A 22,586-nucleotide genomic window follows, 5' to 3' on the forward strand; every position below is an offset into this window, starting at 1 on the left:
TCGGCATGCTGCCGTCATCGATGCATTGTAGACCCAGCGTCGTCGCTCGCTGTGCAATCTCTTGGCGCATGACCGGACGGCGTTCAAACACCTCGAGCGTGACGCCCGAGCACGTGGCCAGCGCGTCCAACAGCGCGACATAGGACGCCATGGTCATCGCATCGTTGCCAATGTACAACACGAAACGTGAGGACCGGTGTGTCACAGAGCGCCATGGCGACCGCGATCACACTCTCGGCGCCCATGGAACCGCTCGGAATCGTGACGCGCTCGATGCCGGCGGTGATCCATCGACGCACCAAGCGACCCACGTGCACGGGCTTCGACTTCACCGTTGCGACCGAGTCGAGCGAAATGGACTTGAGATATGGTGACTGCAAGGCCCAATCGAGAAGACTCAGGCACGAGATGTCGTCCATGAAACACCTGTACAATGTCAACGTTTGGAGTCGACGCGGCGCCGGCGCCAACGTCAAGGGGTGGACACTTCGCATACGGCAGCGCGCAAGTGAGAGCTCTTCGAGCGCCACAAGTCGCGGCAAAAGCATCAGAAAGAACTGATCGTCCGTGCTACTACAGTCACCGAGCTCAAGCACACGGAGCGCCGAGAGCTTAATAGCATTCGTCAACAGCAGCTCCAAGTTGGTCGTGTCGAGCTGCGTTTGAAGCCGCAGCGCAGTCAGGTGGGGCAGTGGCATCGCAGCCTCCAGTAGACCTTGGACAAGGCCGTAGGTATCGCGGAGCTCGAGGCTCGTGAGCGATGCAGCGGCGGCGATCGCCCGCGCCAAAATTTTGTCGTCGGTCGATACAATATTCACGAGCTTGAGCTCCCTCGCACGGCCCGAGGCCAGCCACGTTGTCATGGCTGTCAACCAGCTTTTGCTTGCAAACGCATTGTCACTGAGACCAGCCAGATACATGCGCGTGATGCACAGTGTGGCAACAGCGACGGCGTTAAGGAAGCGCGGATCTGCCTCGGCCGCGTGCACGATGATCTCATCGAGACCGGTGCAGAGACGGAGGAGTGGAGCAAGGACATGTATGTAGTGCTCTTGCCACGTCGTCAACCGGATGCACTTGACCTTGTGACCCCACTTGGCGACAAATGCCATGGTTGCGTCGCCAATCGCGCCGGGTTTCTAGCTCATGGCGCGCAGCATCTCGTCGAGCCCCGAGAGACAATGAACGCGAACCGAACTAAAGACCGGCAGCGCGGCGAGAACAGTTGCCGTGTAGCGATCGTCCATGTCTTCGATGCAGACCTGCGGCCAGTGCTCTGGATGCAAGGCCCTCGGTGTCGACACGAGTGAGCGAAGCGCAGTCAGCGGCTCGTCGAGAGCATCCAATGGCAGCGCCAGCAACAGCATGCGGACGTCGTTGGTCGAGGCCAAGCACTGCCCGATGGAAGCGAGAACGCCAGCGTGCAGGACTGCCCTCGGCGCCACGCAAGGTCGCTTGCTCATACTCCGCGTTTCGAAAATGAAGCGATTTGATTGGACAAAAATTGATTGTGCAGCAAGCGAATGGTCGAGTGTAGATTTTACAAAAAAAGAGTGAAATGCATGTGTAAGAACCTATTTCCACTCTTTGGAGCAGCGTTTTTACACTTGGTGCATTCAACGAGACGCAGCTACGCGGGAGCGTCCCGGAGAAGGAAGCATATGCGACCATATTTGCAATCAAGCGGCTCGACTACCTCCTCCATCGCGATCTCGGGTTTGTCATCCTCACGGACCACCGCAATTTGGAGTTCATCTTTGGTGTCGACGCGTCGCGCGCAGCCGCGACCAGCTCGCACGCTGGGCCGTCACGCTCACGTGCTTCCGGTACATGATTTTCCACATGCTGGGGGACGAAAACGGAGGATGGTGCTGTCGCCAATGCCACGACGCCCGAGACGGACAGCCCGACTACGCGCGCCCTGCGTGTGCGCCGACTCGTGGTTGTCCCGGCGCATGTCGCCTCTCCGTCTCAATTTCCAGTGGCCGACCGTGGCGGTTATTGCTCAAGTGCAGCGCGACGCTGGCGCTGAGTACGACGACATCAAGGCTCGTCTCGACTGCTCGGACCCTTCCGGTGTTGGCCGACTCAACGGCTGCATCTGGATCCCGCCGTCGTCTGTTGGCATACAGTTGACGCTGCTCGTCATGGCCCACACCGGTGCCATTGTTGCATGTCTTTGAAGGTCTCGAGCGTTCGTACTATACTCGTCCAGCAGACTTGCCACCAAATTTTGGACTGATTTTCCACGGCCCAGATCGTCAGTAAGAGTGCGTTCGCGTGCGCTCGACAGAGATAAGCTAGGTCACGCTGCCGTTGCATTAACAGACGTCAGCACACCTCACTACTACCGAGGTGTGCAGACGTATTGCCAATACTGCACAATGCTTAGGTATGCGCTTAATGCTGACGTTCCAAGCCAACGACATCTGGAGCAAGAACGACAAGGTACTACCAAGGCGAGGAAAATCCTTGGTGGTACAAGTACAGTAGTACGTCATAGTAGGGCATGTTATTGGCATACGAACTAAACCTCGGCTGCGCCTCGGGCCCTGCGGGCAAAGTTGATTGTGACTCGCTTCGCTCGTCAGCAGCGCTTCGCGCTGGAGAGGTGTAGATAGCATACAAATATGGAAAGAATGAGCAGATGTGAGTGTAAAATGGAGGTTGAGTGTAGCAGTTAGGCTTCACAAGGGAGGAGTGCTGGGCCCTCGGAAACCAGTCCAATAGTCAGTGGCAAGCCAACTGGACTATCGGAGTTTGTAAAAATGAATGTGAAAAAAAACCACACCGAAGTGTGGAAATCAGTTTTCACACTGATTAGAACAGATACTACACTTGATCTTAGCCAAAAGGCCGAGAAGGTATGGTTGTCATGTGAAACCTAATTTCACCATCCCTACGAAAAAAGCACTGCGTGCTTTTTTCGAGACGGATGGTGCAGATCCCGTGCTGTAGGGGGCAGCGTGTCGGAATATTAAGTACGATTTGAGTTATTTTCAAGTGTCTATATTAGATGCGACCCGTCCTAGTACGCAAAATTGGCAGTAAAGTGGGAGGGTGGGAGGGTGGGAGGGTGGTCCGTACCATTTTTTCTGCAATGCAATCCACGCCGTGTTACTTCGCCTCACATACAAACAATAAGATATAATTCTAGGTGTGACTCACCGTGTGGGTAATGTGAAAAACGAGTTTCCCACACAAAGTCCTGGCTTGGCCTTTTCCACAAAAGCAGTACATACTTGGCGATGGCAATCGAAGGGCACCATTCCGAATGAGCCCCTTCATGACCAATCAAATGTGCGCACGGCACCCGCATCCGGACGCAAAAGAAAGGCCAGCCGAGGATCCCGAGGAGCACTCCGTCCGCGTCGAGGTTGACCCATGCAAATGCCCTTGCGTCTTAGCCAAAAGGCCGTGTGTGCTAGCACATCAATACAGCAAACTTGTTTTGAATAGCGGCAGTGTACTAAGGACGCGTTCAGTCTCTCGGCAGCAAACGTACTTGCGCTTCTACGTCCCACAGCGTCACAGCAGTTAAAGTCGAGTTGCAGGCAGCGCTGCATTGGACGAGTGCATTTTGGTTTCATGGCCCCATGTATTCTGTCCAATTTTCACATCCACGGCGACACACTCATGCCGCGTCGACTAGTTCTTCCGGGGGGTTTTCTGAGGCAATAAAGATTAATCATCAAAGGCTGCTTGGCTTGACGTCCAATACCACGTAGGCGAAGCCACGCTCGCATCGCACGCCCACCTCGACGACACATGCACAGCGTTTTATAGCAGATTTATAATCATTTGAGATACGTCTATCGACATTGTACCAAAAGGCCAACCTTTTTGAAATGTCGTCCAATATAACGTTCATGCCGCCTTGAGCACTGCGTCGGCGCAAGCGGTTGGACGGATTGCATTCCAGTGTGATGTGTAGTGTTGGAGAATCGACTACTAGTACATGGAACTACATGGATCTGCTTGTGCACCTCTATTTCGGAGAGCTCGACACGGTGGTCCTCGGTCGCATTGTGCGGGCCACGTTTGCAGCCTAGAGATGACGAATCGCGGTCCGCTCGACTGTCCAAAGTGTTGATTCGCTGTGTCAACTTTGGGCGATTTCATTCCAAATGTCATGTCGTTGACCAAGTGGGACCGGGCTCCTGGTGTGGTCTCTGTACGATGGTACTACGATCTTATCTTACTTCCCTAATTCGACTCTTGGAGCCTGTAGGGAGCATGTTCAGCATCGCACGAAACCAAACGATGTACTGAACAGGCGTCCCCCACGGCCGAAGACGTCGAGTGGGCTTGAGGTACTCAAAGACACTGTCGTTCGACGCTTTGTTGGGAAGGATCAAAGGGTGTTGTTTCTTGAGCTGTCGTGCCGTGAAGCATATGCGTTTGCGCGGTCTTTTGGCCACGCGTAAAAAGGGACGTTGTTGCTGCCCCCAGCCATCGGCCAGAGCGGCGCTCGGCGCATACGATCCTGGTGTTTCTCGAGGCCGCGCCTGCACTGCAGTTAACGCAATGCACTGCTGAGGCGTGACCAGTCTTCCGACACGTGCGATACCCAATACTATCCATTCAATAGTACTAGTAGATCGACGAGTTGCATAAAGATGCATGTACTGTACTAGTACCCCGCTCGGTCGCTTAGTAACCTTAGCTCGCTCGTATGGCTCCAATTATTGACTGCAGGGTGCTCTGAAATCATGAATCGCGTCCAAAAACCTCGACGGAATGCAAATTCTGGGTATCGAGACGCGGTCTGGTCCGACTGGCAGAGTATCACACGAAACTAGGAAGCCAGAGGTCGCATCTCAGCCGGGCTAGCGGCACGAGCCTCGCTCACGCCCGCGAAAGCGTACGATAAAGCCCGCGGTATTACGATTTATCGCAGCGGTTTACAAGAGCGGGAGTACATTACCGGTAAGGAGTTGCGTGGAAGATCAAGCAGCTCGACAAAAGGCCGCATTGTAAAAAGCAACACCCTCGCATAGGGTACCGGTACCTCCCTCAGTACACCCAGCAGTACACCCATGTCTTCGTGCGGTATCCGGCGCCACCGGAATGTTGGTCATTGGTCTGGCGCCACATAGCTACAAGCAATTTGTGAAATATTTTTTAGGCTTTTCTGTTATTAAGTTCGAATTCAAAAACGCATTTGAAAGGGACGTTTGGTCCGATTAACTGTCGGTAAATTTGCACTCAGACGGACCGTGGCGACGCTCCCAATCAAAGACGAGTTGTCAACGTCAAATCGTGTGGAAAATTTCCACACTAAGGTCTTATTGCTTGTTTAATACTAGTATTCAATAAGACCTTTCACCCCTAGACAACTTCCCACGATTCCCGTAGAGCCATACTGCGGCGTGGTTGGTTTGGACGGACCGCCGGGCTACGTCGCGCGCTATCACGGACGCGATCCACTTGTGCTGCACCTCCTCGACTGTGGATTCGCTGCCGACGAGACGTGACTTGGTCTTCTCGATTGGGCGATGCAGTCGCCCTGCCTCGAGAACGTCGCGCTGACGGTGCGAACCAAGCCGCTGCAGTTGGGTCGCTACCTGCGTCACTGTATCACGTCAAGTGTCCGTGACGTTGCATTGCCCTACTGTAGCGTGCAAGCCGCGAGTGTGGTCGCGATTGCGATGGCGATCACACGCACCGGTCGACCCGTTCGTCTTTCATCTCTGGGACAAGACGTTGAGCATCTACAGTGTGCTGTTGGAAGCGCTTGTTACGTGCTCTGGCGTCACGATCGAGCTCATGGGAACCCAGCGTCATGTACGTCAAGAGGTTGCCCAGCTTGCGTGGACGCTGCAGCTACATGTACGACTGTTGGATCACGACGACGGCGCGCCGGCGTGACGCACACCGTCCAGTGCGTCGATCAACGACATTCTCTCGCTGCTCCAGGCGCTGCCACGTCATGCGCTTGATGTCCCATTCACTGCGCACGAGACGCTTCTACAGTGACCCAATGCTATGGGCCCTGAGCAGTGGCCACACGTGGGCGTGAAAGACATTGATGAGCCCTCCACATGAATTGCGCTGCCGGCCTTTCGCTCGATTCGCATCAAGAACCTCTTGAACAAAGTTGATACATGCAGCGTGGCATCGTGTATAGAAGCTTAGAGTCAAGAAACCATGACGGTCTATGCGTCATTCGCGTCGTTGTCCGCCGTGTTCTTTTTCTTGGCTGTGTGCTGCTTCATGAGCCTAGTCATATTGGTTCAACCTGTCCTACAAGCGATAGACAATATTGTACTTGTGCTTGTGCGCCTTTTTGAGATCGTAGCCAGAGACCGTTTCGATGCGGTGACGCGTCGGCGGCGCCTTGAGCAGCTGCTTGCGCTGGCGGACGCTCGCCTTCTTCATCGCAAGCATCCAGTCGGGCACGTCGCAGCCGGAGAGCTTCATGACGTTGGCAATCGTGCGCAAGTACATCTACACAAATGAATCTCAAAACTCCACATGCGACCGAATCTCAATGTCAAAAATAGTACCATGTCACTTTCCGTGAAAAACGTGACGGCTTCGCCCTTGCGGCCATTGCGGCCCGTACGACCGATGCGATGGATGTAGCTCACGGCACTCTAGTACATTTTGTTATGAGACATGTCTAGAATGATTACGTACCTGAGGGAAATCATAGTTGATAACCATGTTGACGCCCTTGAAGTCGATACCGCGGCTCATGAGATCCGTGCAGATGAGGACCCACACCGAGCCCGTCCGAAAGTCCTTGATGACCTTGTCGCGCTAGACAAGTCTGAGTCTCGATAGCCTTTTTACTAAAACACCAAACCTGTTCTTTCGTACGGTCGGCGTGGATCGCGCCAACGTTGATACCGTCGTAGACCAGCTCATGGAAGAGTTCCTTGGCTCGATCCTTGTTTTGAACAAACATGAGCACCGGGAGCTTCAAGCCCTATTCGTACATTTCATGAATCCACAAGTCAAAATTTGACGTTTCAAGGTCAACCATACCTCTTGGATGAGCTGCTTCATGGCCACGAGCTTGCCTTCTTCCTTGCCGACAAACAAGAGGCGCTGGTTGATCGTGTTGGCGCCGGCGTTCTTGACACCGATCGCGACCTTGATCGGGTCCTTGAGCACGCTCTGGGCCATTTCTTCAACACCCTAATTTCACAAAAATTAGAAAAATGGAAAAATAGCTACAAAATGAAAAACAAAGGTATACCTCGAGCATGGTGGCCGAAAACATCATGCGCTGGAGCGACGGGTTGGTGCACGCCGCAAACACCTCGTCGATTTGCTCGACAAAACCCATCTCGAAAAGCCGGTCGGCTTCGTCCAAGCAAATCATGTCAACCCTATCCCCAATTTCAGCCTCCAAATACAATCGAATGTGTCGTACTTGTCGAGGGCCAGCGCGCTCTCGGTAATGAGATGCACGAGGCGCAGCGGCGTCGCAATCACCACGTCGTAGTTGACCGTGCAGTTTCTATTTCCATAAAAGAATAGGATTCAATATCAAAATATCAAAAGATCAAAAATCCAAAAATCCAAAAATTCGGACCACCCAAAATCAAAAATCCAAAAATCCAAAAAGGCAATCGAATACAAGACGTACTTGGCATGGGACGCCATGGTCGACGCGCTGGCCTTGGAGAGGAGCGAGATGTGAAATTTGCGCCCGGCACTGAGGCGCTGAAACTCAGCGTGGATCTGCACCGCGAGTTCGCGCGTCGGAACGAGTACGACCGACCGAATGCCTTGCTACAAAAGCAAAATTCAACATTGATGGACAAAGACGACAAAAGAGACGTACGTCCTGACGCGGGCGCTCCAAGTTCAAGAGCATCGGAATCGCAAACGCAGCCGTCTTACCCGACCCGGTCGGCGCAATGCCGAGCACATCGCGGCGCTTCAAGACTGCTGGAATCGCTTGCATTTGGATCGGCGTCGGGTTCTTGTACTGCGAGGCCTCCACGTTGGCGAGGAGTGTCGACCGAAGACTGCCGGTGCTCGCCATGTCGGCAAATTCGACGATCGGGTCGGGCACCATCGTGCCCCACGTCGAAATGTTGAGCCGCTTCCGCAGCTGCTTGATGTCATCGCTACAAAACGACGCTTGAGCATCATCCTCTCTCTGGTATAGTCCAAGCACTTACGCGTGGTTGGAGTGCGGTGCGGCGCTCTCGTCGACGGTCACCGTGTTGCCAAAGACATTGACGTTTTCGTTGTCGTCGTCGTCGTCGCTGGCGTCATCATCCTCATCTTGCTCGTCTTCGGCAGAGCTGCTCTCGCTGGACGACGAAGATGGCGCTAGACACGATCGTGTACGTGAGACGACGAGCAGTGCGAGGGATGGTCCAACCTGCGCGCTTGGCCGGCTTGGTCTTCTTGGACTTGGTCGACGGCACGAGGAGGCGCGACGCGGCGAGGCGGTCGGCCTGCGCTACCTTTTCTTCGGCGAGCGCATCTTCGCTGAGCTTGCGCTTCCGGCGCTGCTTGCTGCTTTCCTTGCGCTTGGGCTCGTTTTCGCCGCCGCCGGCCCATTTGGGCACATCGATGCTCGACGTGCGCGCGCGCTGGTGTGGCTTCTTGGGCGCCGGCGCGGGCCTACGCATTGCCTATGAATGACATGCTGTAGCGTGAAGGCCGACGTACGTGTTGCAGCCAAAGAAGTCGAGCTCGCCAATGTTGGTGTTGGCGACGCCGAGGCCGATCGCGCCGCTCTTCTTGGCATCTATTACCATCATCAGAAGTGAAGCGACGTAGCACGAGGAGGGCGTACTCTTGAAGAGGTTGATGTCCGACTTGAAGCGCTTCGTGTCGAACGAAGCGCCTTGCTGGAGGCTCTGGAACGCGTCCATCGTCGGTCGCCGCTGCGCAAGCTGTTGCTGAGTGGTTGGCTGCAACCCCCACGCGATGCCATTGGCTGAACGGCCCAATTGGCCATCCGGGCGCTGATTGGTTAAAATCCGAGCTCATTTGTCCGGCTGCCACGTCCGATCGCTGCTTGGTCGATGCGCGGGCGACGATGCAGCCGCCTCGTCACGCGACCCCATGCGAGCGCACAGGTAAATGCGGATGCTATGACCGTAGAGACAAGTCGTTGCAGTACCCGAGGCATTAGTATGGATTGGTTGCTACTGCGTGGACCGTAGACAGGCGGGGATGCCGCAACGAAGGCGGACACGGCTGGGTCTCGACGCTCAAGTACACATGAGCTTTCTTGCCATGCATGCATCGTAGCGCCAGCATGCGAGGTACGGCTGTGCTGTTCAAAGTACAAGGCTCGATGTGGCCATCATTATCCTCCGACGGGATCTTATCAGATCTACCATATAATAGGTTCTGAGAGGTCAAACCAGTGTGGTTTCAGAGGTCAGCCCGACGCCGGCCGATGCTGGCGGCCTTCTTGGCGACGAGGCTGCGGGACTTGACGCTCTTTGGCGCTGTCGGAGCAGCCGCGACGTGCATCTTCCGGGGCGCCACGCGCGTCGCTGCCGGCGCGGCCTGCACCGGTGCTTTCGGCTTCAACGACAGCGGCGGGCTCGGCGTGGACGTGGCCACCGCCGTCGCCCACTTCATGGGTACACGCTCGGGCGGTGGGCCAAACTGCGGTGGCTCTGCAGGAACCGTGACGCGAAACGTCACGGCGTCGTCGGCGTCGCCATCTAGGTACCGGACAGGCCCGTCGGATCCAGTCGGTTGACGCAGCGCCGCCTCCGTGCGTGGCTCAAGCGTACTCGAGCGCGTGTCGGTCGTCGCCGGGCGGTAGGCTGTGACGATCCACTCGATCGGCGTGGCGCGCTTGCGCAGCTCGGTCTCGAGTTCTTCGAGGCGTGTGTTCGCACTTTCCAGTACGACGTCAAGCGGCAACACGTTGTCCGTGTCGAGGCGCAGACGCAGGCGACGGATCTGCCGCTCCAAGCACGTCTCGTCGGGTGCTTGACGCTGCAGCGCGCCCGACGCACAGAGGCTCTGGAACGCTGGCACGAGGAACTCCATCCTCGACAATGCAATTGCAATCTATTGCCGAAAAAGCAAGAAAATACACGTAAAAACATGTAAATTCACACTACAACACTGGACAATTCTGTACCGTCCTCATGGGCTGTGGTAATATATAGTCGTAACGTTAGGCATGGTATTCCGACCGAGATTGGCGGTCCGCCAGGCTGCTAGTCCATCAAAGCTGGCTGCAAAATGGGGATCATGGCGCCTGCGATCTGATTGGCAACACGTGGCGCGTCGACAGTATGGCGATCTCTCTGAACGCTGTTTCGGGGCATTATTCTGTATCGCAGCGGCGCAGGGATGCCATCACGTGCAAGATGACGTCCACGAGAAGGGATACCGGTGCGCTCCATCGACATAGGTAGTACGAAGTCGACATTTGAGCCTCGAGACTCTGAGAACTATCTGTGCTGACGCTCCCGACACACTGTTTGCCTTTGAGACGCTGTTTCCAAACAGAATATAAAAGCCCTGTGGGCCACACATGCCCGGTATTCTATCGCTACGACCCGAGCCACGCCGCGAGTTGGTCGTTGGTGGGTCGCGTGTCGTGCGGGTGCCTCCTCTGTACCAAGCGTACATAAACTCAATTGAGCTTATGCACTCTTGTCTGAGTACTTAGCACTGGACGGCTCTGTCGACCCAGTGTCCACAGGCCGTTGCGTAATGCTCTATGTTGGCTACTCGTCCAGGCTGCTGCGAACCAAGGCTACTCGTGCTTCGATGGCCAGCACCGAGCTCAATGTTGTATCGTGTTGAACTCGATCAACCTCCATCCTCACCACGACAGGCCACTGTCCCAATGCTAGTACACGTGCAAGACGAGGGTTGTCGCTGCCAAGTCACACGAAATGCACAATGGCAGACGCGTGTCATCGGCCTCGATCGCGGCCGCCGGCCAGTAGGAAAAAGGGAAGATCGCCATGTGGCGCGTCTCCTGCACCTGGGTCAACTTCAAGCAGTAACGTCCACGGGCGTTGCTGGCGCCATTGCAAGCCACCACAACAGCGCGTAGCTCCGACGTGGCGCCGCCTGTATGAATACAACCTGCAACGAGAGCGTCCCTACACCTCGAATGGTCGCTCGCCAAGGTGGTTCGACCATGAGAACCAGGGTCGCAACTGCCAAAAACATGTGGGTTGCAGTAGCCACGATCGCCACGCGTCTTCTCGCCGCAGCAAAACCGTCCCACGCTGTCGTGCTTCTCGCCGTTGACACGCAAAGAGATAGCGCGTCCTCATGCACCAGTCGAGTGCGGGTCGGTGGTGCTGGAGAGCGAGCGCATCGCGTCAACTGATGCAGAGTAGTAGATTAGTCGACGCACTAGTTGATAGGAGAACCACGAGCACATCCCAACAACGCCACCTGCTGACGTTCGGATGTGAAAAATCGAATAACAAGCCTGCGCGATTGCGATTGGTCGACGCCGAGGACGAGTTCGCAAAGGCAGTATGCTCCCGTTGGGCAAAACCGGTTTGTCCCTTTTGGTGGCACGTTGAAGGCGGTTGCTGGCAAAAACGCGCGCTCACGTGCATGGACCATGCGCAGTCCCCATTTTTGCAGCGCGCATACATGTAGCCTCCAGCGTGGGACGCTCCGTTTGTGATGCATCGTGCTCTCGTTGGTCTCGTTGGTGGTGTCGTTAGGCTTGCATTTGTTCTGAAAGTCGCCCTGAACGGCAACGAGCAGCCAAGGAGCAGCCGTAGTAGTAGGCACGTCTTGGAAAAGGGTATATCGCCCAAGACCAGCCCAAGACCACCCTTGTATATGCAAGAGTGCGATGTGCGGGCTGCTTTCGTCGCCCTGGTGATCGCAGCCGTGCCACGTCGGAGGTTTGTCCCGATTTTATGGGGAGATTCGGCACTGAATAAGCGAATTGCCGCCAAGCGCGATGCGATTGGCCAAAAAGGTGGAAAGATCTCGCAAGATACCGGGCGCATACTGAAACCAAGACGCTCGACTGGTCGGCTCCGACTGTACTAGTATCGTAACGACTACAGCAGGAGCATGCGACGCCCGAGCCATGGCAGCAGCATCTCGGACAGCGGTGGCCGGCGCATGTTTGCGACGCGCCACAAGACGACGCTGGCGCGGCTCTTCAAGAAGGACGAGCCGGCCAACATGCACTTCTCGGACGAGGTCGTGCTCATGGAAGGGGCTTTGACCAAGCTCTCGCACAGCAAGTACTTCCCGACCAAGGTACAGACGATGGTGTTCTCTGGACATGGCTCATGATGGCGCGTGGCTCTAGCCCACGTACTTTATCCTGCGCTCCGACACATGGTCGCTCTGTCAATACAAGAGTGCGACCGACTTGACGCTCCTCAGCGAAACGCTACTCTCGAAAGACGACATTGTACGCGACATTAGCGATTGCGCCGAGTCCCGCTGCCCGTACGTCATGGAGCTACTGCGCCCGCACTACAACCACCCGCTGCGCCTTGCGACGCGCGAAGCCCGCGCGCTCGAGCAATGGCTGGGCGCGCTCGAGACGGCCATCTTTGAGGTCGGGCGCACGCCGTCGTCGTCTCTCCAGAGCGCCGGCCGCGACGTCGCGACGCATGCGCTGCCGACCGAAGAGCGCACCCCCGTGGTCATCCGCAGCGCCACGCTCCCACCCCCGGCGTCGTCGTTGCAGGCACCCTTACCACATGGTGACGTGACGTTGGATGCGCTCGAGGCCGACCTCCTTGACGACCGATTGTCCAGCGGCAACAACGACAACAACAACGATCCGCGCTGCAGCGACCACAAGGTGCGATCGAGCAGCGCGGCCAAAGACCACGAGCTCGAGTCGTACGACGACAGCAGCGATGCCAACGAGACCAACCAAAGCGACAACGACGACGACAACAACAACAATGGCGACAACGATACCGACGGCTACACGCCCGAGATGCAAAGCCCCGAGGCGGTCGAAGACGTTCGGACCATTACATCGCCGCCCGCACCGGCCGTCTTGCACGACCGTGTCTTCAAGCCCAAGGGCAACGGTACAGTCCACCGTCTCCATCTCCCTCTATTGCATGGTATGAACGCGATCCCAATGTGTAGTCGCCCGCGTCGCACCGGGGCTCACGCGGAACGGGTACCTTAGCCGCGGAAACGTCCACTCGTTCAGCGCCAGCGGCCAGCTCTTCACGCTGGACCTCAAGTACTCGCTCCTCAAGCCCATTGGCACCGGCGCGTACGGCGCGGTGATTGCCGCCAAGAACCATGAGGATGGCAGCAGCGTCGCGATCAAGAAGATTGCGAGCATCTTTGACGACCTCGTCGACGCCAAGCGCATTCTGCGCGAGACGCGGCTGCTCGGGCATTTCGCGCACAAGAACATCACCAAGCTGCTCGACGTACCCGCGCCGCCGTCGCGGGAAGCGTTTGAGGACATGTACATCATTGCCGAGCTCATGGAGACCGACTTGCACCAAGTGATTTACTCGATGCAGCCCATGTCGGACGACCACATCAAGTACTTTTTGTACCAGATCCTCTGCGCGCTGCACCACATCCACTCGGCGGGTACGGTCTGGTGTCGTTTTGCAGATCTGCGCTGGCAATCAGATCTGGCGTTGTGATTTCTGACATGTGGTTTGTAGGTGTCATTCATCGCGACATGAAGCCGTCCAACATCCTCCTCAACTCCAACTGCGACCTCAAGGTGTGCATACGCGCCTCATCTTTGTCTGTTATAACGTCGTTGTTATGGTGGTAGATTTGTGATTTTGGCTTGGCCCGTGGCGGATTTCCCGAAAACGCCGAGCTCACGGAATATGTGGTCACACGCTGGTACCGCGCGCCCGAGATCATGCTCAACTGCCTCAACTACACCGAGTCGGTCGACATGTGGTACGTCCTTCGAGCCATACTCCGACATGCGCCAACGTGACATTTGGCAGGGCCGTCGGGTGCATCTTGGCGGAAATGATGCAGCGCGAGCCGCTCTTTCCGGGCAACGACTACATCCACCAGCTCAAGCTCATCATCAAGTTTATGGGCACGCCCAAGCAAGAAGAAATCGAGTTTGTCAAGAACGCCAAGGCGCTTCGGTTTTTGACCAAACTACCAATCTACAAGGCGACCAAGCTCGACGAGGCATTCCCGAGTGCCAACCCCGAGGTTGTTGGCAATTTTTCGTAGTTTTCTCGATTTTTTCTCAAAAATTGTGGTCAAATAGGCGGTCGACCTCCTCAAGCAAATGCTGGTCTTCAACCCCGAGAAGCGCATCTCGGTGCTCGACGCGCTGCAGCACCCGTATCTGCAAGCCTTCTACGACCCCGCCGACATTCACGCGTCCCCGCCCTTTGACTTTGAGTTTGACATTCCCGATGAAAAGCTCACGAAAGACGCGCTTGTGGACCTGCTACTGGAAGACGTGGCGGTCTTCCACCCCGAGGTGACCCACTGGGCAAGGCCGAGCCCGCCCGTCGCCGAAGCGTGAGCGCAATTTCTACTCCATTTCTCGTCGTATCGTTCCTTGCTTTCTGTCTACACTAAACTACTAATCTACTAACTTTATACACTCATTGTCTATGGAGTGACGGATCTAGGCTGTAGGATAGAACAAAGAAGAGACTCGAATGGCGTGAAGCCAAGGTGATGCTTCAAATTACATCGACTACTTGGGCGCCTTGGTCGCAGCATCTTGCAGCGTCTTGGAGAGCGTCGCGGCCGCCGACGGGATCTCCTTGAGTCCGAGCGTCGCACGAAGCGCGGGGACCTTGAGGAGACGGGACTGGGCTAGTGAAAACCAAGATGACGCGAGCCAGTAGAAGAAGACGCCCTATATAGAGTGGTCAATATTGTCCATATTTTTTGGGGCAAATTGAACCTGCGGCAACTGGCAAATGAACGGAAATGAAAGCAGTGGAATGTACTGAATCTTGGACTTGAGCCAGTCGAACGCCTTGATCTTCGAGTGGCCCATGAGCTACGTCGATTGCATGGTGTGAATCTCAAAAAGCAAAAAGGGTACCTCAAAATTGAGATACGTCGACCCGACAGCGAGCGCCGGCAAGAGAAACGTCGGGTCGGCCTCCAAGAGGTTGGTGTACATGCCCAAGCCGCCGGTGTCCAAGCCCGCGACAGACCCCGACCGAATCAAGTCGCGGCAGCTGTACGCCATGAGGAAGAACGACGGGATCTGCACAAGCGGTGCGGCGACGCAGGCGACCGGGTGCGTCTCGTGCTTCTCCCACACCAGCTACGCGCATCGGTCGAGCCACTCCATCATCATCCAGCGTCGTACCTTGGCGCCCTTGTGCAGCTGCTTGACCGCATCTACTTGCATCGATGGAATGCCAGGCGGCTACATCATGCGTCCAAGTGAGGCCATGCCTCGGGTACATGCATGTCCTACCAAGAAGACGCGGGCGTAGAGATAGGTCTTCCACACGCTTTGGAGGTCGCGCGTGCCTTGCGCCATGCTGGACACCATTAATGTAAGTAGCAAGGCCAAGATGAGAGCGTACCGCTCCATCGACTTAATCTGGAACACGAGCAACGGGAAGAGCGTCCCACGCACGACGACCGCAGTGCACTAAGCAGATCACGTTGCAGCGTCGTCTGTTCCGAGTGGTAGTTACCGCAAACGTCGCCCACCATGGGAGACCGGTCGTCGTGTGCACGGTCTCGATGACGTTCTGCGCGAGCTGGACGGCCCACATGGGCTCGACAACAGGCCCGGCCATGGCCTCTGGATCGCCATGAGTTGAGGATGCTACGATGAGGGTCGTACCCGTGAGCGCCTGCACATCGACGCCGGGTGGAGCTTGGATCGGCGCGCTCGAGAAGGCGGCGACACCGCGCTTGGCGCCAACGAGCGCAAGGGAGGGCCGCGTCAGGCGTCGTCCAAGCAACATCATGCTGCGAATAAAAATGCACTGCACCAAGTCGTTCGAGCAGCTAATTGCACGCACCTTACGAAGCCCTAATCGGGTTTTTCTCTATAGTGGCGACGACAGAGGCTTTATGTACGCCATGACAGAATGCTCCTAAACGGCGTGGATGGACTCCATAGTGTCTGTGTTCGTTCCAAAGCGCTTGCTTGGGCGAGGGTGGCATGGCACATCACACGCGGCCTGTATCAAAAGTGGCGTGCAATTAGCCAATATTGTCTGTATATCCGATGCGATGGAGTCCTAATGCCAGGCGTTATCCTGTTTTAAGGACAACCAGACGGTATTATGCATAGTAAAAGCAAGAGCGAGAGGCATGAAAACAGGACATATCCGAATTCGAGACCGACCGGCTCGCCAATGGTTGGCTCGGGATCATTTTGCGAATACAACCAGCATGTCGTCGCTGCGCAACGCCGTCAAGCGCCGCGAGCACAAGGAGCGTGGGCAGCCGCTCGAGCGCAAGAAGCTCGGCCTCGGCCTCCTCGAGAAGCACAAGGACTATGTGCAGCGTGCGCGCGACTTCCACTCGAAGGAGAGCCGCCTCAAGACGATGCAGCTCAAGGCCGCGCTGCGCAACCCGGATGAGTTTTACTTCAAGATGAACACGTCGTCGACCGTCGACGGCAAGCACGTCTCGACCAACAACCACCGTGGGATCCTCACGGCCGACGTGCTCAAGGTCATGAAGACGCAGGATCTAGCGTACATGCACATGAAGCGTGCAGTCGACACGTCCAAGGCCATGAAGCTCAGCGCCTCGGCGCACTTTATCGACGTCGAGAAGCCAAACAAGCACAAGGTGTTTGTCGACGACGACGCGTCCCTCAAGACGTTCGATGTCGCTGACCACTTTGATACGGTGCCCGAACTCGTGCACCGGGCGTCCAACCGCTTGCGAAAGGCCGACCTCCAAAAGCTGGCGATCCCGAGTGCCAAGGCGGTGAAAAAGTCCAACAAGATGTACCAAGAGATGAGCGACCGCCTCGAGCGCGCGTCCAAGATCAACACAATGCGCCAGGTGCTCGAGCTCGAGCGCAAGGTCCAAGCCAAGGGCAAGAAGATGAAGATCGCCGACGGCGTCGACGGTGGTCCTGCCGTCTACAAGTGGAAGCGCGTGCGTACCAAGTAGATATGTGCAATATGTGCCCAATAGAGAATGCGACTACGATAACAACCTATATAACGATGATGACACAAACTCGCGGACGTATTATGTCTGAGATAGTCGATCGCTCCTTGCGCAACCACACTCGTACCTTGCGCCATACGTGCCCCTCATAGACTGTCACCTGCGTCAATGAAATGCCCTCCGGTAGCTCCCTTGCATGTCTGATGGAACAGCTGGAGTCACAAGGAAAGATCCAACAATGCATATTTTGTATGTGCATACAAAATACAAGTCAAACACGACCACTTCATGGCAGCCGGCACCTTTGACACAAGTACTACTTGTAGCAAGCTCTCTTGGGCCTAATTACGCTCTACTCGATGACGTACACAAGCGCGCATTCTTCTATCCCTCGCCAGAGACCGCAGCATTGAACAGAGTACGGTTGCTCTGATACGCCTTGGAAAGGCCGTCTGGATTTGGCGTTTCTGCACCAGCCGAGACAGGATCGCAGTGCGCCGTTTCGCAGCTACGATGTACGTAGTGGCATCGCACCCAAACGAGCCGCTGCTCGGCCCGGCCTCGATGCGCAAACCCGTGCTCGGGCCCGCGCTTCCGCTCCTACGCCCACGGACGCGCCGGCTTGTCAACGTGACGCTCGGTGTCGCCATGTGCATTGCCTTCTCGGTCTTTCTCTTGGGCCTCTTTGCGCCCTACACGCCGCCGTACGCGACGCTGCTCGCGTCCTCGTCTGCGAGCACCGCGAGTCCCCACTTGATTGCGGTGGTCGCCCCGGCAGTGGTCTACGGCGTCGCGACGGCCGTGGGTCTCACGCTCGGTCTCCTCGGGTACCGCTTTGTCAAGCTCGCGTTCTTCCTCTCGGGTTTTGCCATCGGGCTCGTCCTTGGCTTCAATGCGGCGTACGTGGCGTTCGAGCACGAGACGTACGTGTTTCCGGCCGCGCTAGGCATTGGCGTTCTCGCCGCCGTCATCCTCGCGGTCGCCGCGCTCTTCTTCTTCCGCTTTGGCGTCGCCGTCCTCGGCGTCCTCGCGGGCGTCGGTCTCGGTGCGTTCGTCGGCGCACTCTTTCTCATGCGGCTGTACCCGGCGCAGCCCGAAGTGCCGATCGTCATTGCGATGGCCATCGGCGGCGTCGCCATCGGGCTCGTTGTCTACTTGCAGGAGCGCCTCGTTGTCGTGCTCTGCACAGCCTTTCTCGGTGGATACTTTTTCGTACTTGGCGTCGGCAACCTCATTGGGAGCTACCCGTCGCCGACGAGCATCGTGGCGTTCCTCGATGCCCTCAAGGCCGGCGGGAGCTACGCCATGCCGGGCGCGTGGTGGGCGTACTTTGGCGCAACGCTCGTCGCCTGGATTGGCTTTGGCGTCATCCAGTTCCAGTACACTGCGCCGGTGCACGAGACGCCAGCGCCCGCGAGCCCTCCTCGCTCGCCTGCGGCGGTCGACGGCGACTACACGGCGGTGACAAGTCCCAAGGGATCGGCGCCGCCGTTCCGTGTCGAGCGCGGACTCTAAGTGTCGTAGTCCTAGATGTAGCATCCTAGCAATATAATGTGGGCGGTCGCTGCCGCGTTAATGGACGATGTACTCATAGTGGTATAATGAATTACGTATTTACATCTTGTTCATCGAGGCGACATCGACCGACTGGACATCGTCCTCGAACTGCTCGATGGCTTCCGTGATGTCGTCCAACAAGACAAGGTCATCAATGATGATGCACTGGACGAGGAGCTTCTTGATGCCGAAGGCAACCGGGACGAGCTTGTGGCCCTCACCCCACGAGAGGCCGTTGACTTCAAGGGCCTTGATCTTGAGAGCGAGCGCCTCAAGGTCCGTCTCGGCTTCCCAGGGCTTGACTTCAATCACGACCTGCGAGCGCTCAATCGGCTTGGCCTTCTCCTTCTTCGAGGCCTTGGCGGCGTCGGCGCGCTTCTTGGCGGCGGCCTTGGCGGCCTCATCCTCCTCCTCGTCGTCGTCGCCGAACATGTCATCATCATCATCGTCATCGGCGGGCTTCTTGGCCTTGGGCGTCGACACCTTGGGGGCAGCCTTGGGCGTGGCGGCCTTGGGGGCAGCGGCCTTGGGGGCAGCCTTGGCGGCGACGGCGACGGCCTTCATGGGCTTGCAGCCCGAGGTCGGGTGAAGGACGGAGTACTTGGCGGTCTTGACGACGGTGAACTTGGCGGCAACCATGGTGGAGTTGGGACGAAGAAAAATCTAAAGTGACGCCCACGAGCTGTGGTGGGGAGGAATCCGCGCAGCTGATTGGCTAAAATCACGTCCTTTTCGCGATCCGCCGCATTGGATTGGCGCAGACGATACATGAATTGGCCAATCCACAGGAACGTCTAACTGGGACCTGTCATTTTGGAACGCATTTGACGAGATGCACGCAACTTTTGGGTACTCCCAGGCGGATCAAGGCCCATGACGGACCTGTCTGCGCCGCATGCGATGCCTATCGGCACGGCAATCGAAACACGGCGATCCTACGTCAGCGCATGACGCAAGCCATCTCGGTAACCTTCGCTTCGTGCGCCTGCATCGAATCTCCCCCGCGCTCGAAATGGCGTGCGTTTAGCTGCTGTCCGTATGCAGAATAAAAGAACAGAGGGGCGTCGGATTGGTCTAAACCCACGCAACGCACCCGTTGCAACCGCGAGCGTGGAAGCGTCGCGCGATCTGCCGTGCGCGGCAAAGCAAGTCGTCACCGAAATCTATCGAAGAAAACGCGTCGTGCCTATCGCTGGCGCGACAACCTATCTCTTTGTTGCCATCAACCGTGCTTGGGACCCTCAAAAGGCGTGCAGCTAGCCATCCGCGTTAAGTTCGATTTTCAACGTGCTAAGTTCGTGGTTCAGCCATTTTGACACGGGAGCGCACGACCATGGAGCATCTCCTGGACCTCTACCGGGAAATGGAGCCGGTCGAGGTGTTTATGGCCGCGCTCCGCGCCTCCCACGAGTACCTCTCGATCGAGTTTCAAGTACGAACATCATTTTCCAAAAAGACCATCATTTTTCTTCGCCAACAGTACTGATTGTCTGTGTTTGGCAGGACGCGGTCGTGGCCGAGATCTTCCGCGACCCGATCTGCGATGACTTTGCGCCCAAGCAAGCGTACACGTACCGCATCATCAAGATGTATGTGCACGGTACGCTCTATGGTCCAGTGCCATCTTTACCACTGATGTAGATGCGGAAATGGCCGGCGGCGACATTTCCGACGAGCTCATGGCCGAGCTCATGGCGCGCATCTCCAACAACAAGTGCTTCAACAGCCTCGACGAATTGCACCACGTCTCGTACCGGCTGCGTCAACCCAACGCCTCGCGTCACGATGTCATTACATGCCGCGTTGCCACCGCCCACAATGAAGTTGGCATGAAGCTTTGGGAAGCGGGCTTTTACTTGGCCGAGTATGGCCTCGCGCACCCCACAGCGTTTGCCAACAAGCGCGTGATCGAGCTCGGCGCCGGCGCCGGCTTTACCGGCCTCGTGCTCGCGGCCAACGCCGCGCAGCCGCCGGGGCACGTACTCGTGACCGACTACGCGCCCGTCGTTCTCCAAAACCTACGGTACAACGTCGAGCTCAACGCCTTCCGAGGCATGCTCGCGCCGTGCCCGGTGACCACCGCGGCGCTCGACTGGACCAACTGGACGTGGGACGACTGCGAGATGGCGTTTGATGTGCTCATCGCCGGCGACTGCGTCTACGACGTCCGCTCGTTTCCCGACCTTATGCGCGTCCTTGCGGCCTTTCTGAAGCGACCTCGAACGACCGCCATCTTTGCCTCGACGATCCGCAACGCAGCGACGTTCCAGGCCTTCTTGGACCAGCTCCACGCGCACGCGATCGACTACACCGAGCTCCCGTGCGACTTTCCCGCCTTGTTTACGTATGCGAACCGCGACTCGATTCGGCTCACCGAATTGCGCGCTGCAACACGACAGTAAACAGCAGCGATCTTGTCGTCTTGTGGATCAAGCCTTGTCCCTTTGCGTGGGCGTATCTGGCACCTAGTCCTTGCACTGAAGCGCCATGCATTGGACAGGGATATTTAGTAAGCAAAGAGCCCCGTGCACTCGAACGTTCCTTGATAGCTCGTGCTTGGTTGACGTACCGTGCATGATGGCGGCCGCGGTGGTGGCTGTGGTGTCGCTCGCCGACGTACAGTATATCGCATAGCGCGTATACAGTAGGCAGGAAGTCGTACCATGTAGATTGGCAAGTGGCAGAGCAAGCATGGCCATTGCGCTGGCAACGCTTGTCGCCAGTTGACGGCCTGCCTCCACGAGGAAGGGGAGGCGATACAGACGCCATGGCGCATGCATGTGGCCGGCAGCGCGCCGGGTACGTCCGGAGGTGCGCTTCGTTGCGCTCGTTTAAGCCACTCGTGTCCAACGAGTTTGGCGTCTCGAGGTTAGATCGCGCTCGAAGCGGCGCGAATTTCGGACCACCCACTGGCCTCTGGCGTGGCCGGAGATGGTGACCACAGTGTCCCAACTTGATCGACACGTCCATTCGCACGGGGTGATATAGAACCAAAGCTCGTATCGCTGTGGTGGAGTCGTTGCGCCTCAATTGGCCATTGACCTCGTTCGACGCATGTCGGTATACCAGCGAATCCAGCGCGAGATCGACACCCACACCGTGATGCTGTACATCAAGGGCACGCGGGAGGCGCCCGAGGCCGGCTTCTCGAGCCAAGTCGTCGCTGTCTTTCGCACACTCGACGTCGACTTTGGCGTCGCGAATCTGCTCGAGTGCGCCGAGCTCCGCCAAGCGATCAAGGATTTCTCGTACGTCGAGTCGCTCGAAAGTATAATTTCTGATTGTCGGATTTGGCTAGGAACTGGCCGACGATCCCTCAGATTTTTATCCGCGGCAAATTTCTCGGTGGCAGCGACACGCTTCTTGAAATGTACAAGTCGGGCGAACTCGAGCGCATTTTGGGTCTGAGCCCTTGAGAGACGCAGCCAAGACGTAGACAAGACGTAGATAGAGGTCGCGCCTGCGGCATATAAATATAGTTGACTTCATTATTTCAAACGAGGCAAGGAGCTTGCGATTACTAGTTCAGAGGACGGACCGACACCATGATGGCTTTCGTGGGGCCACGAGCAGTAATTGCTGTCAGTAATCAAAAGGCCCGGTCGTCGAAGTTGAAGTCGCTGCGATGTACACTGCAGAGTGCCACGTGTCAAGAAGACGGTAATGGGACCGCAATGAAAGAGCGTGTAATACGACTGGTGGCGCTCTAGGACGAAGCTCTGGTATTTGTGTCGCTCGATTCGGCTTCAGTCCAGTTGGGACCGAGCGTTCTCCTGTCGACCAACCGCATCTCTGCGGCAACCGTACCGTCATCCGACCTGATTCTAACCGGCTAGATAAACCGGTTACATTGCCGGACGGGCTGAACTGTTCGGCGGCGCTGACGGAGCTGGCAAGGCTGCAAAAGGAGCTCGACACACACGTCGATATTCGATTCGTTGCAAAATCATTATTGTCTGTATTTTTGTTCCTACAATTAATATTTGTTTGAAATGCAATAGTTGATT

General features: G+C 56.7%; 10 protein-coding genes across 10 annotated transcripts; 5 read left to right on the forward strand and 5 right to left on the reverse strand.

Annotated features, from left to right (window-relative positions):
* Positions 1 to 83: 83 nt before the first annotated feature.
* SDRG_03967 (hypothetical protein) lies at positions 84 to 1,463 on the reverse strand (the record flags this gene model as incomplete). Its single annotated transcript, XM_008609617.1, has 2 exons — positions 84 to 1,139; positions 1,194 to 1,463. 2 exons carry the CDS (start codon positions 1,461 to 1,463, stop codon positions 84 to 86), a joined length of 1,326 nt encoding a protein of 441 aa, XP_008607839.1.
* Positions 1,464 to 6,158: 4,695 nt separating this feature from the next.
* On the reverse strand, positions 6,159 to 8,846 carry SDRG_03968 (hypothetical protein; the record flags this gene model as incomplete). Its single annotated transcript, XM_008609618.1, has 14 exons — positions 6,159 to 6,222; positions 6,272 to 6,450; positions 6,510 to 6,599; positions 6,643 to 6,765; positions 6,812 to 6,934; positions 6,994 to 7,146; positions 7,208 to 7,340; positions 7,385 to 7,471; positions 7,601 to 7,746; positions 7,799 to 8,087; positions 8,142 to 8,295; positions 8,348 to 8,592; positions 8,641 to 8,719; positions 8,768 to 8,846. The coding sequence occupies 14 exons, from the start codon at positions 8,844 to 8,846 to the stop codon at positions 6,159 to 6,161; spliced, it is 1,944 nt and encodes a 647-aa protein (XP_008607840.1).
* Positions 8,847 to 9,265: 419 nt separating this feature from the next.
* On the reverse strand, positions 9,266 to 9,987 carry SDRG_03969 (hypothetical protein; the record flags this gene model as incomplete). Its single annotated transcript, XM_008609619.1, has 1 exon — positions 9,266 to 9,987. The coding sequence occupies one exon, from the start codon at positions 9,985 to 9,987 to the stop codon at positions 9,355 to 9,357; it is 633 nt and encodes a 210-aa protein (XP_008607841.1). The 3' UTR covers positions 9,266 to 9,354.
* A 1,977-nt stretch (positions 9,988 to 11,964) lies between these two features.
* SDRG_03970 (CMGC/MAPK protein kinase) lies at positions 11,965 to 14,519 on the forward strand. Its single transcript, XM_008609620.1, has 7 exons — positions 11,965 to 12,195; positions 12,248 to 12,989; positions 13,051 to 13,515; positions 13,593 to 13,654; positions 13,709 to 13,842; positions 13,893 to 14,112; positions 14,171 to 14,519. Exons 1-7 carry the CDS (start codon positions 12,004 to 12,006, stop codon positions 14,432 to 14,434), a joined length of 2,079 nt encoding a protein of 692 aa, XP_008607842.1. The 5' UTR covers positions 11,965 to 12,003; the 3' UTR covers positions 14,435 to 14,519.
* Positions 14,520 to 14,611: 92 nt separating this feature from the next.
* Positions 14,612 to 15,857, reverse strand: SDRG_03971 (hypothetical protein; the record flags this gene model as incomplete). The annotated part of the gene is made up of 8 exons (XM_008609621.1): positions 14,612 to 14,776; positions 14,825 to 14,923; positions 14,969 to 15,196; positions 15,242 to 15,301; positions 15,353 to 15,419; positions 15,465 to 15,532; positions 15,579 to 15,688; positions 15,731 to 15,857. 8 exons carry the CDS (start codon positions 15,855 to 15,857, stop codon positions 14,612 to 14,614), a joined length of 924 nt encoding a protein of 307 aa, XP_008607843.1.
* A 382-nt stretch (positions 15,858 to 16,239) lies between these two features.
* SDRG_03972 (hypothetical protein) lies at positions 16,240 to 17,114 on the forward strand. The gene has a single exon (XM_008609622.1). It carries the CDS (start codon positions 16,288 to 16,290, stop codon positions 17,020 to 17,022), a length of 735 nt encoding a protein of 244 aa, XP_008607844.1. The 5' UTR covers positions 16,240 to 16,287; the 3' UTR covers positions 17,023 to 17,114.
* A 375-nt stretch (positions 17,115 to 17,489) lies between these two features.
* SDRG_03973 (hypothetical protein) lies at positions 17,490 to 18,645 on the forward strand. Its single transcript, XM_008609623.1, has one exon. The coding sequence runs from the start codon at positions 17,536 to 17,538 to the stop codon at positions 18,535 to 18,537; it is 1,002 nt and encodes a 333-aa protein (XP_008607845.1). The 5' UTR covers positions 17,490 to 17,535; the 3' UTR covers positions 18,538 to 18,645.
* On the reverse strand, positions 18,606 to 19,222 carry SDRG_03974 (hypothetical protein). Its single transcript, XM_008609624.1, has one exon. It carries the CDS (start codon positions 19,216 to 19,218, stop codon positions 18,637 to 18,639), a length of 582 nt encoding a protein of 193 aa, XP_008607846.1. The 5' UTR covers positions 19,219 to 19,222; the 3' UTR covers positions 18,606 to 18,636.
* A 654-nt stretch (positions 19,223 to 19,876) lies between these two features.
* On the forward strand, positions 19,877 to 21,123 carry SDRG_03975 (hypothetical protein). The gene is made up of 3 exons (XM_008609625.1): positions 19,877 to 20,011; positions 20,083 to 20,179; positions 20,221 to 21,123. Exons 1-3 carry the CDS (start codon positions 19,913 to 19,915, stop codon positions 20,979 to 20,981), a joined length of 957 nt encoding a protein of 318 aa, XP_008607847.1. The 5' UTR covers positions 19,877 to 19,912; the 3' UTR covers positions 20,982 to 21,123.
* A 380-nt stretch (positions 21,124 to 21,503) lies between these two features.
* On the forward strand, positions 21,504 to 22,095 carry SDRG_03976 (glutaredoxin). The gene is made up of 2 exons (XM_008609626.1): positions 21,504 to 21,827; positions 21,878 to 22,095. The coding sequence occupies exons 1-2, from the start codon at positions 21,634 to 21,636 to the stop codon at positions 21,993 to 21,995; spliced, it is 312 nt and encodes a 103-aa protein (XP_008607848.1). The 5' UTR covers positions 21,504 to 21,633; the 3' UTR covers positions 21,996 to 22,095.
* The last annotated feature ends 491 nt before the right edge of the window (positions 22,096 to 22,586 follow it).

This window comes from Saprolegnia diclina, assembly GCF_000281045.1.
Source record: "Saprolegnia diclina VS20 unplaced genomic scaffold supercont1.9, whole genome shotgun sequence".
NCBI lineage: Eukaryota > Oomycota > Saprolegniomycetes > Saprolegniales > Saprolegniaceae > Saprolegnia > Saprolegnia diclina.

Excerpts from the sequence above, each read along its gene's own strand:
- SDRG_03972 (XM_008609622.1), top strand. The coding sequence starts at position 16,288 with ATGTCGTCGCTGCGCAACGCCGTCAAGCGCCGCGAGCACAAGGAGCGT.
- SDRG_03974 (XM_008609624.1), bottom strand. The coding sequence starts at position 19,218 with ATGGTTGCCGCCAAGTTCACCGTCGTCAAGACCGCCAAGTACTCCGTC.
- SDRG_03976 (XM_008609626.1), top strand. The coding sequence starts at position 21,634 with ATGTCGGTATACCAGCGAATCCAGCGCGAGATCGACACCCACACCGTG. Across the intron at positions 21,828-21,877 it reads CAAGCGATCAAGGATTTCTC|GAACTGGCCGACGATCCCTC; the intron begins GTACGTCGAGTC and ends GGATTTGGCTAG.
- SDRG_03975 (XM_008609625.1), top strand. The coding sequence starts at position 19,913 with ATGGAGCATCTCCTGGACCTCTACCGGGAAATGGAGCCGGTCGAGGTG. Across the intron at positions 20,012-20,082 it reads ACCTCTCGATCGAGTTTCAA|GACGCGGTCGTGGCCGAGAT; the intron begins GTACGAACATCA and ends TGTGTTTGGCAG. Across the intron at positions 20,180-20,220 it reads CATCAAGATGTATGTGCACG|ATGCGGAAATGGCCGGCGGC; the intron begins GTACGCTCTATG and ends CCACTGATGTAG.
- SDRG_03973 (XM_008609623.1), top strand. The coding sequence starts at position 17,536 with ATGTACGTAGTGGCATCGCACCCAAACGAGCCGCTGCTCGGCCCGGCC.
- SDRG_03970 (XM_008609620.1), top strand. The coding sequence starts at position 12,004 with ATGCGACGCCCGAGCCATGGCAGCAGCATCTCGGACAGCGGTGGCCGG. Across the intron at positions 12,990-13,050 it reads CTTCAAGCCCAAGGGCAACG|TCGCCCGCGTCGCACCGGGG; the intron begins GTACAGTCCACC and ends CCCAATGTGTAG. Across the intron at positions 13,655-13,708 it reads ACTCCAACTGCGACCTCAAG|ATTTGTGATTTTGGCTTGGC; the intron begins GTGTGCATACGC and ends TTATGGTGGTAG.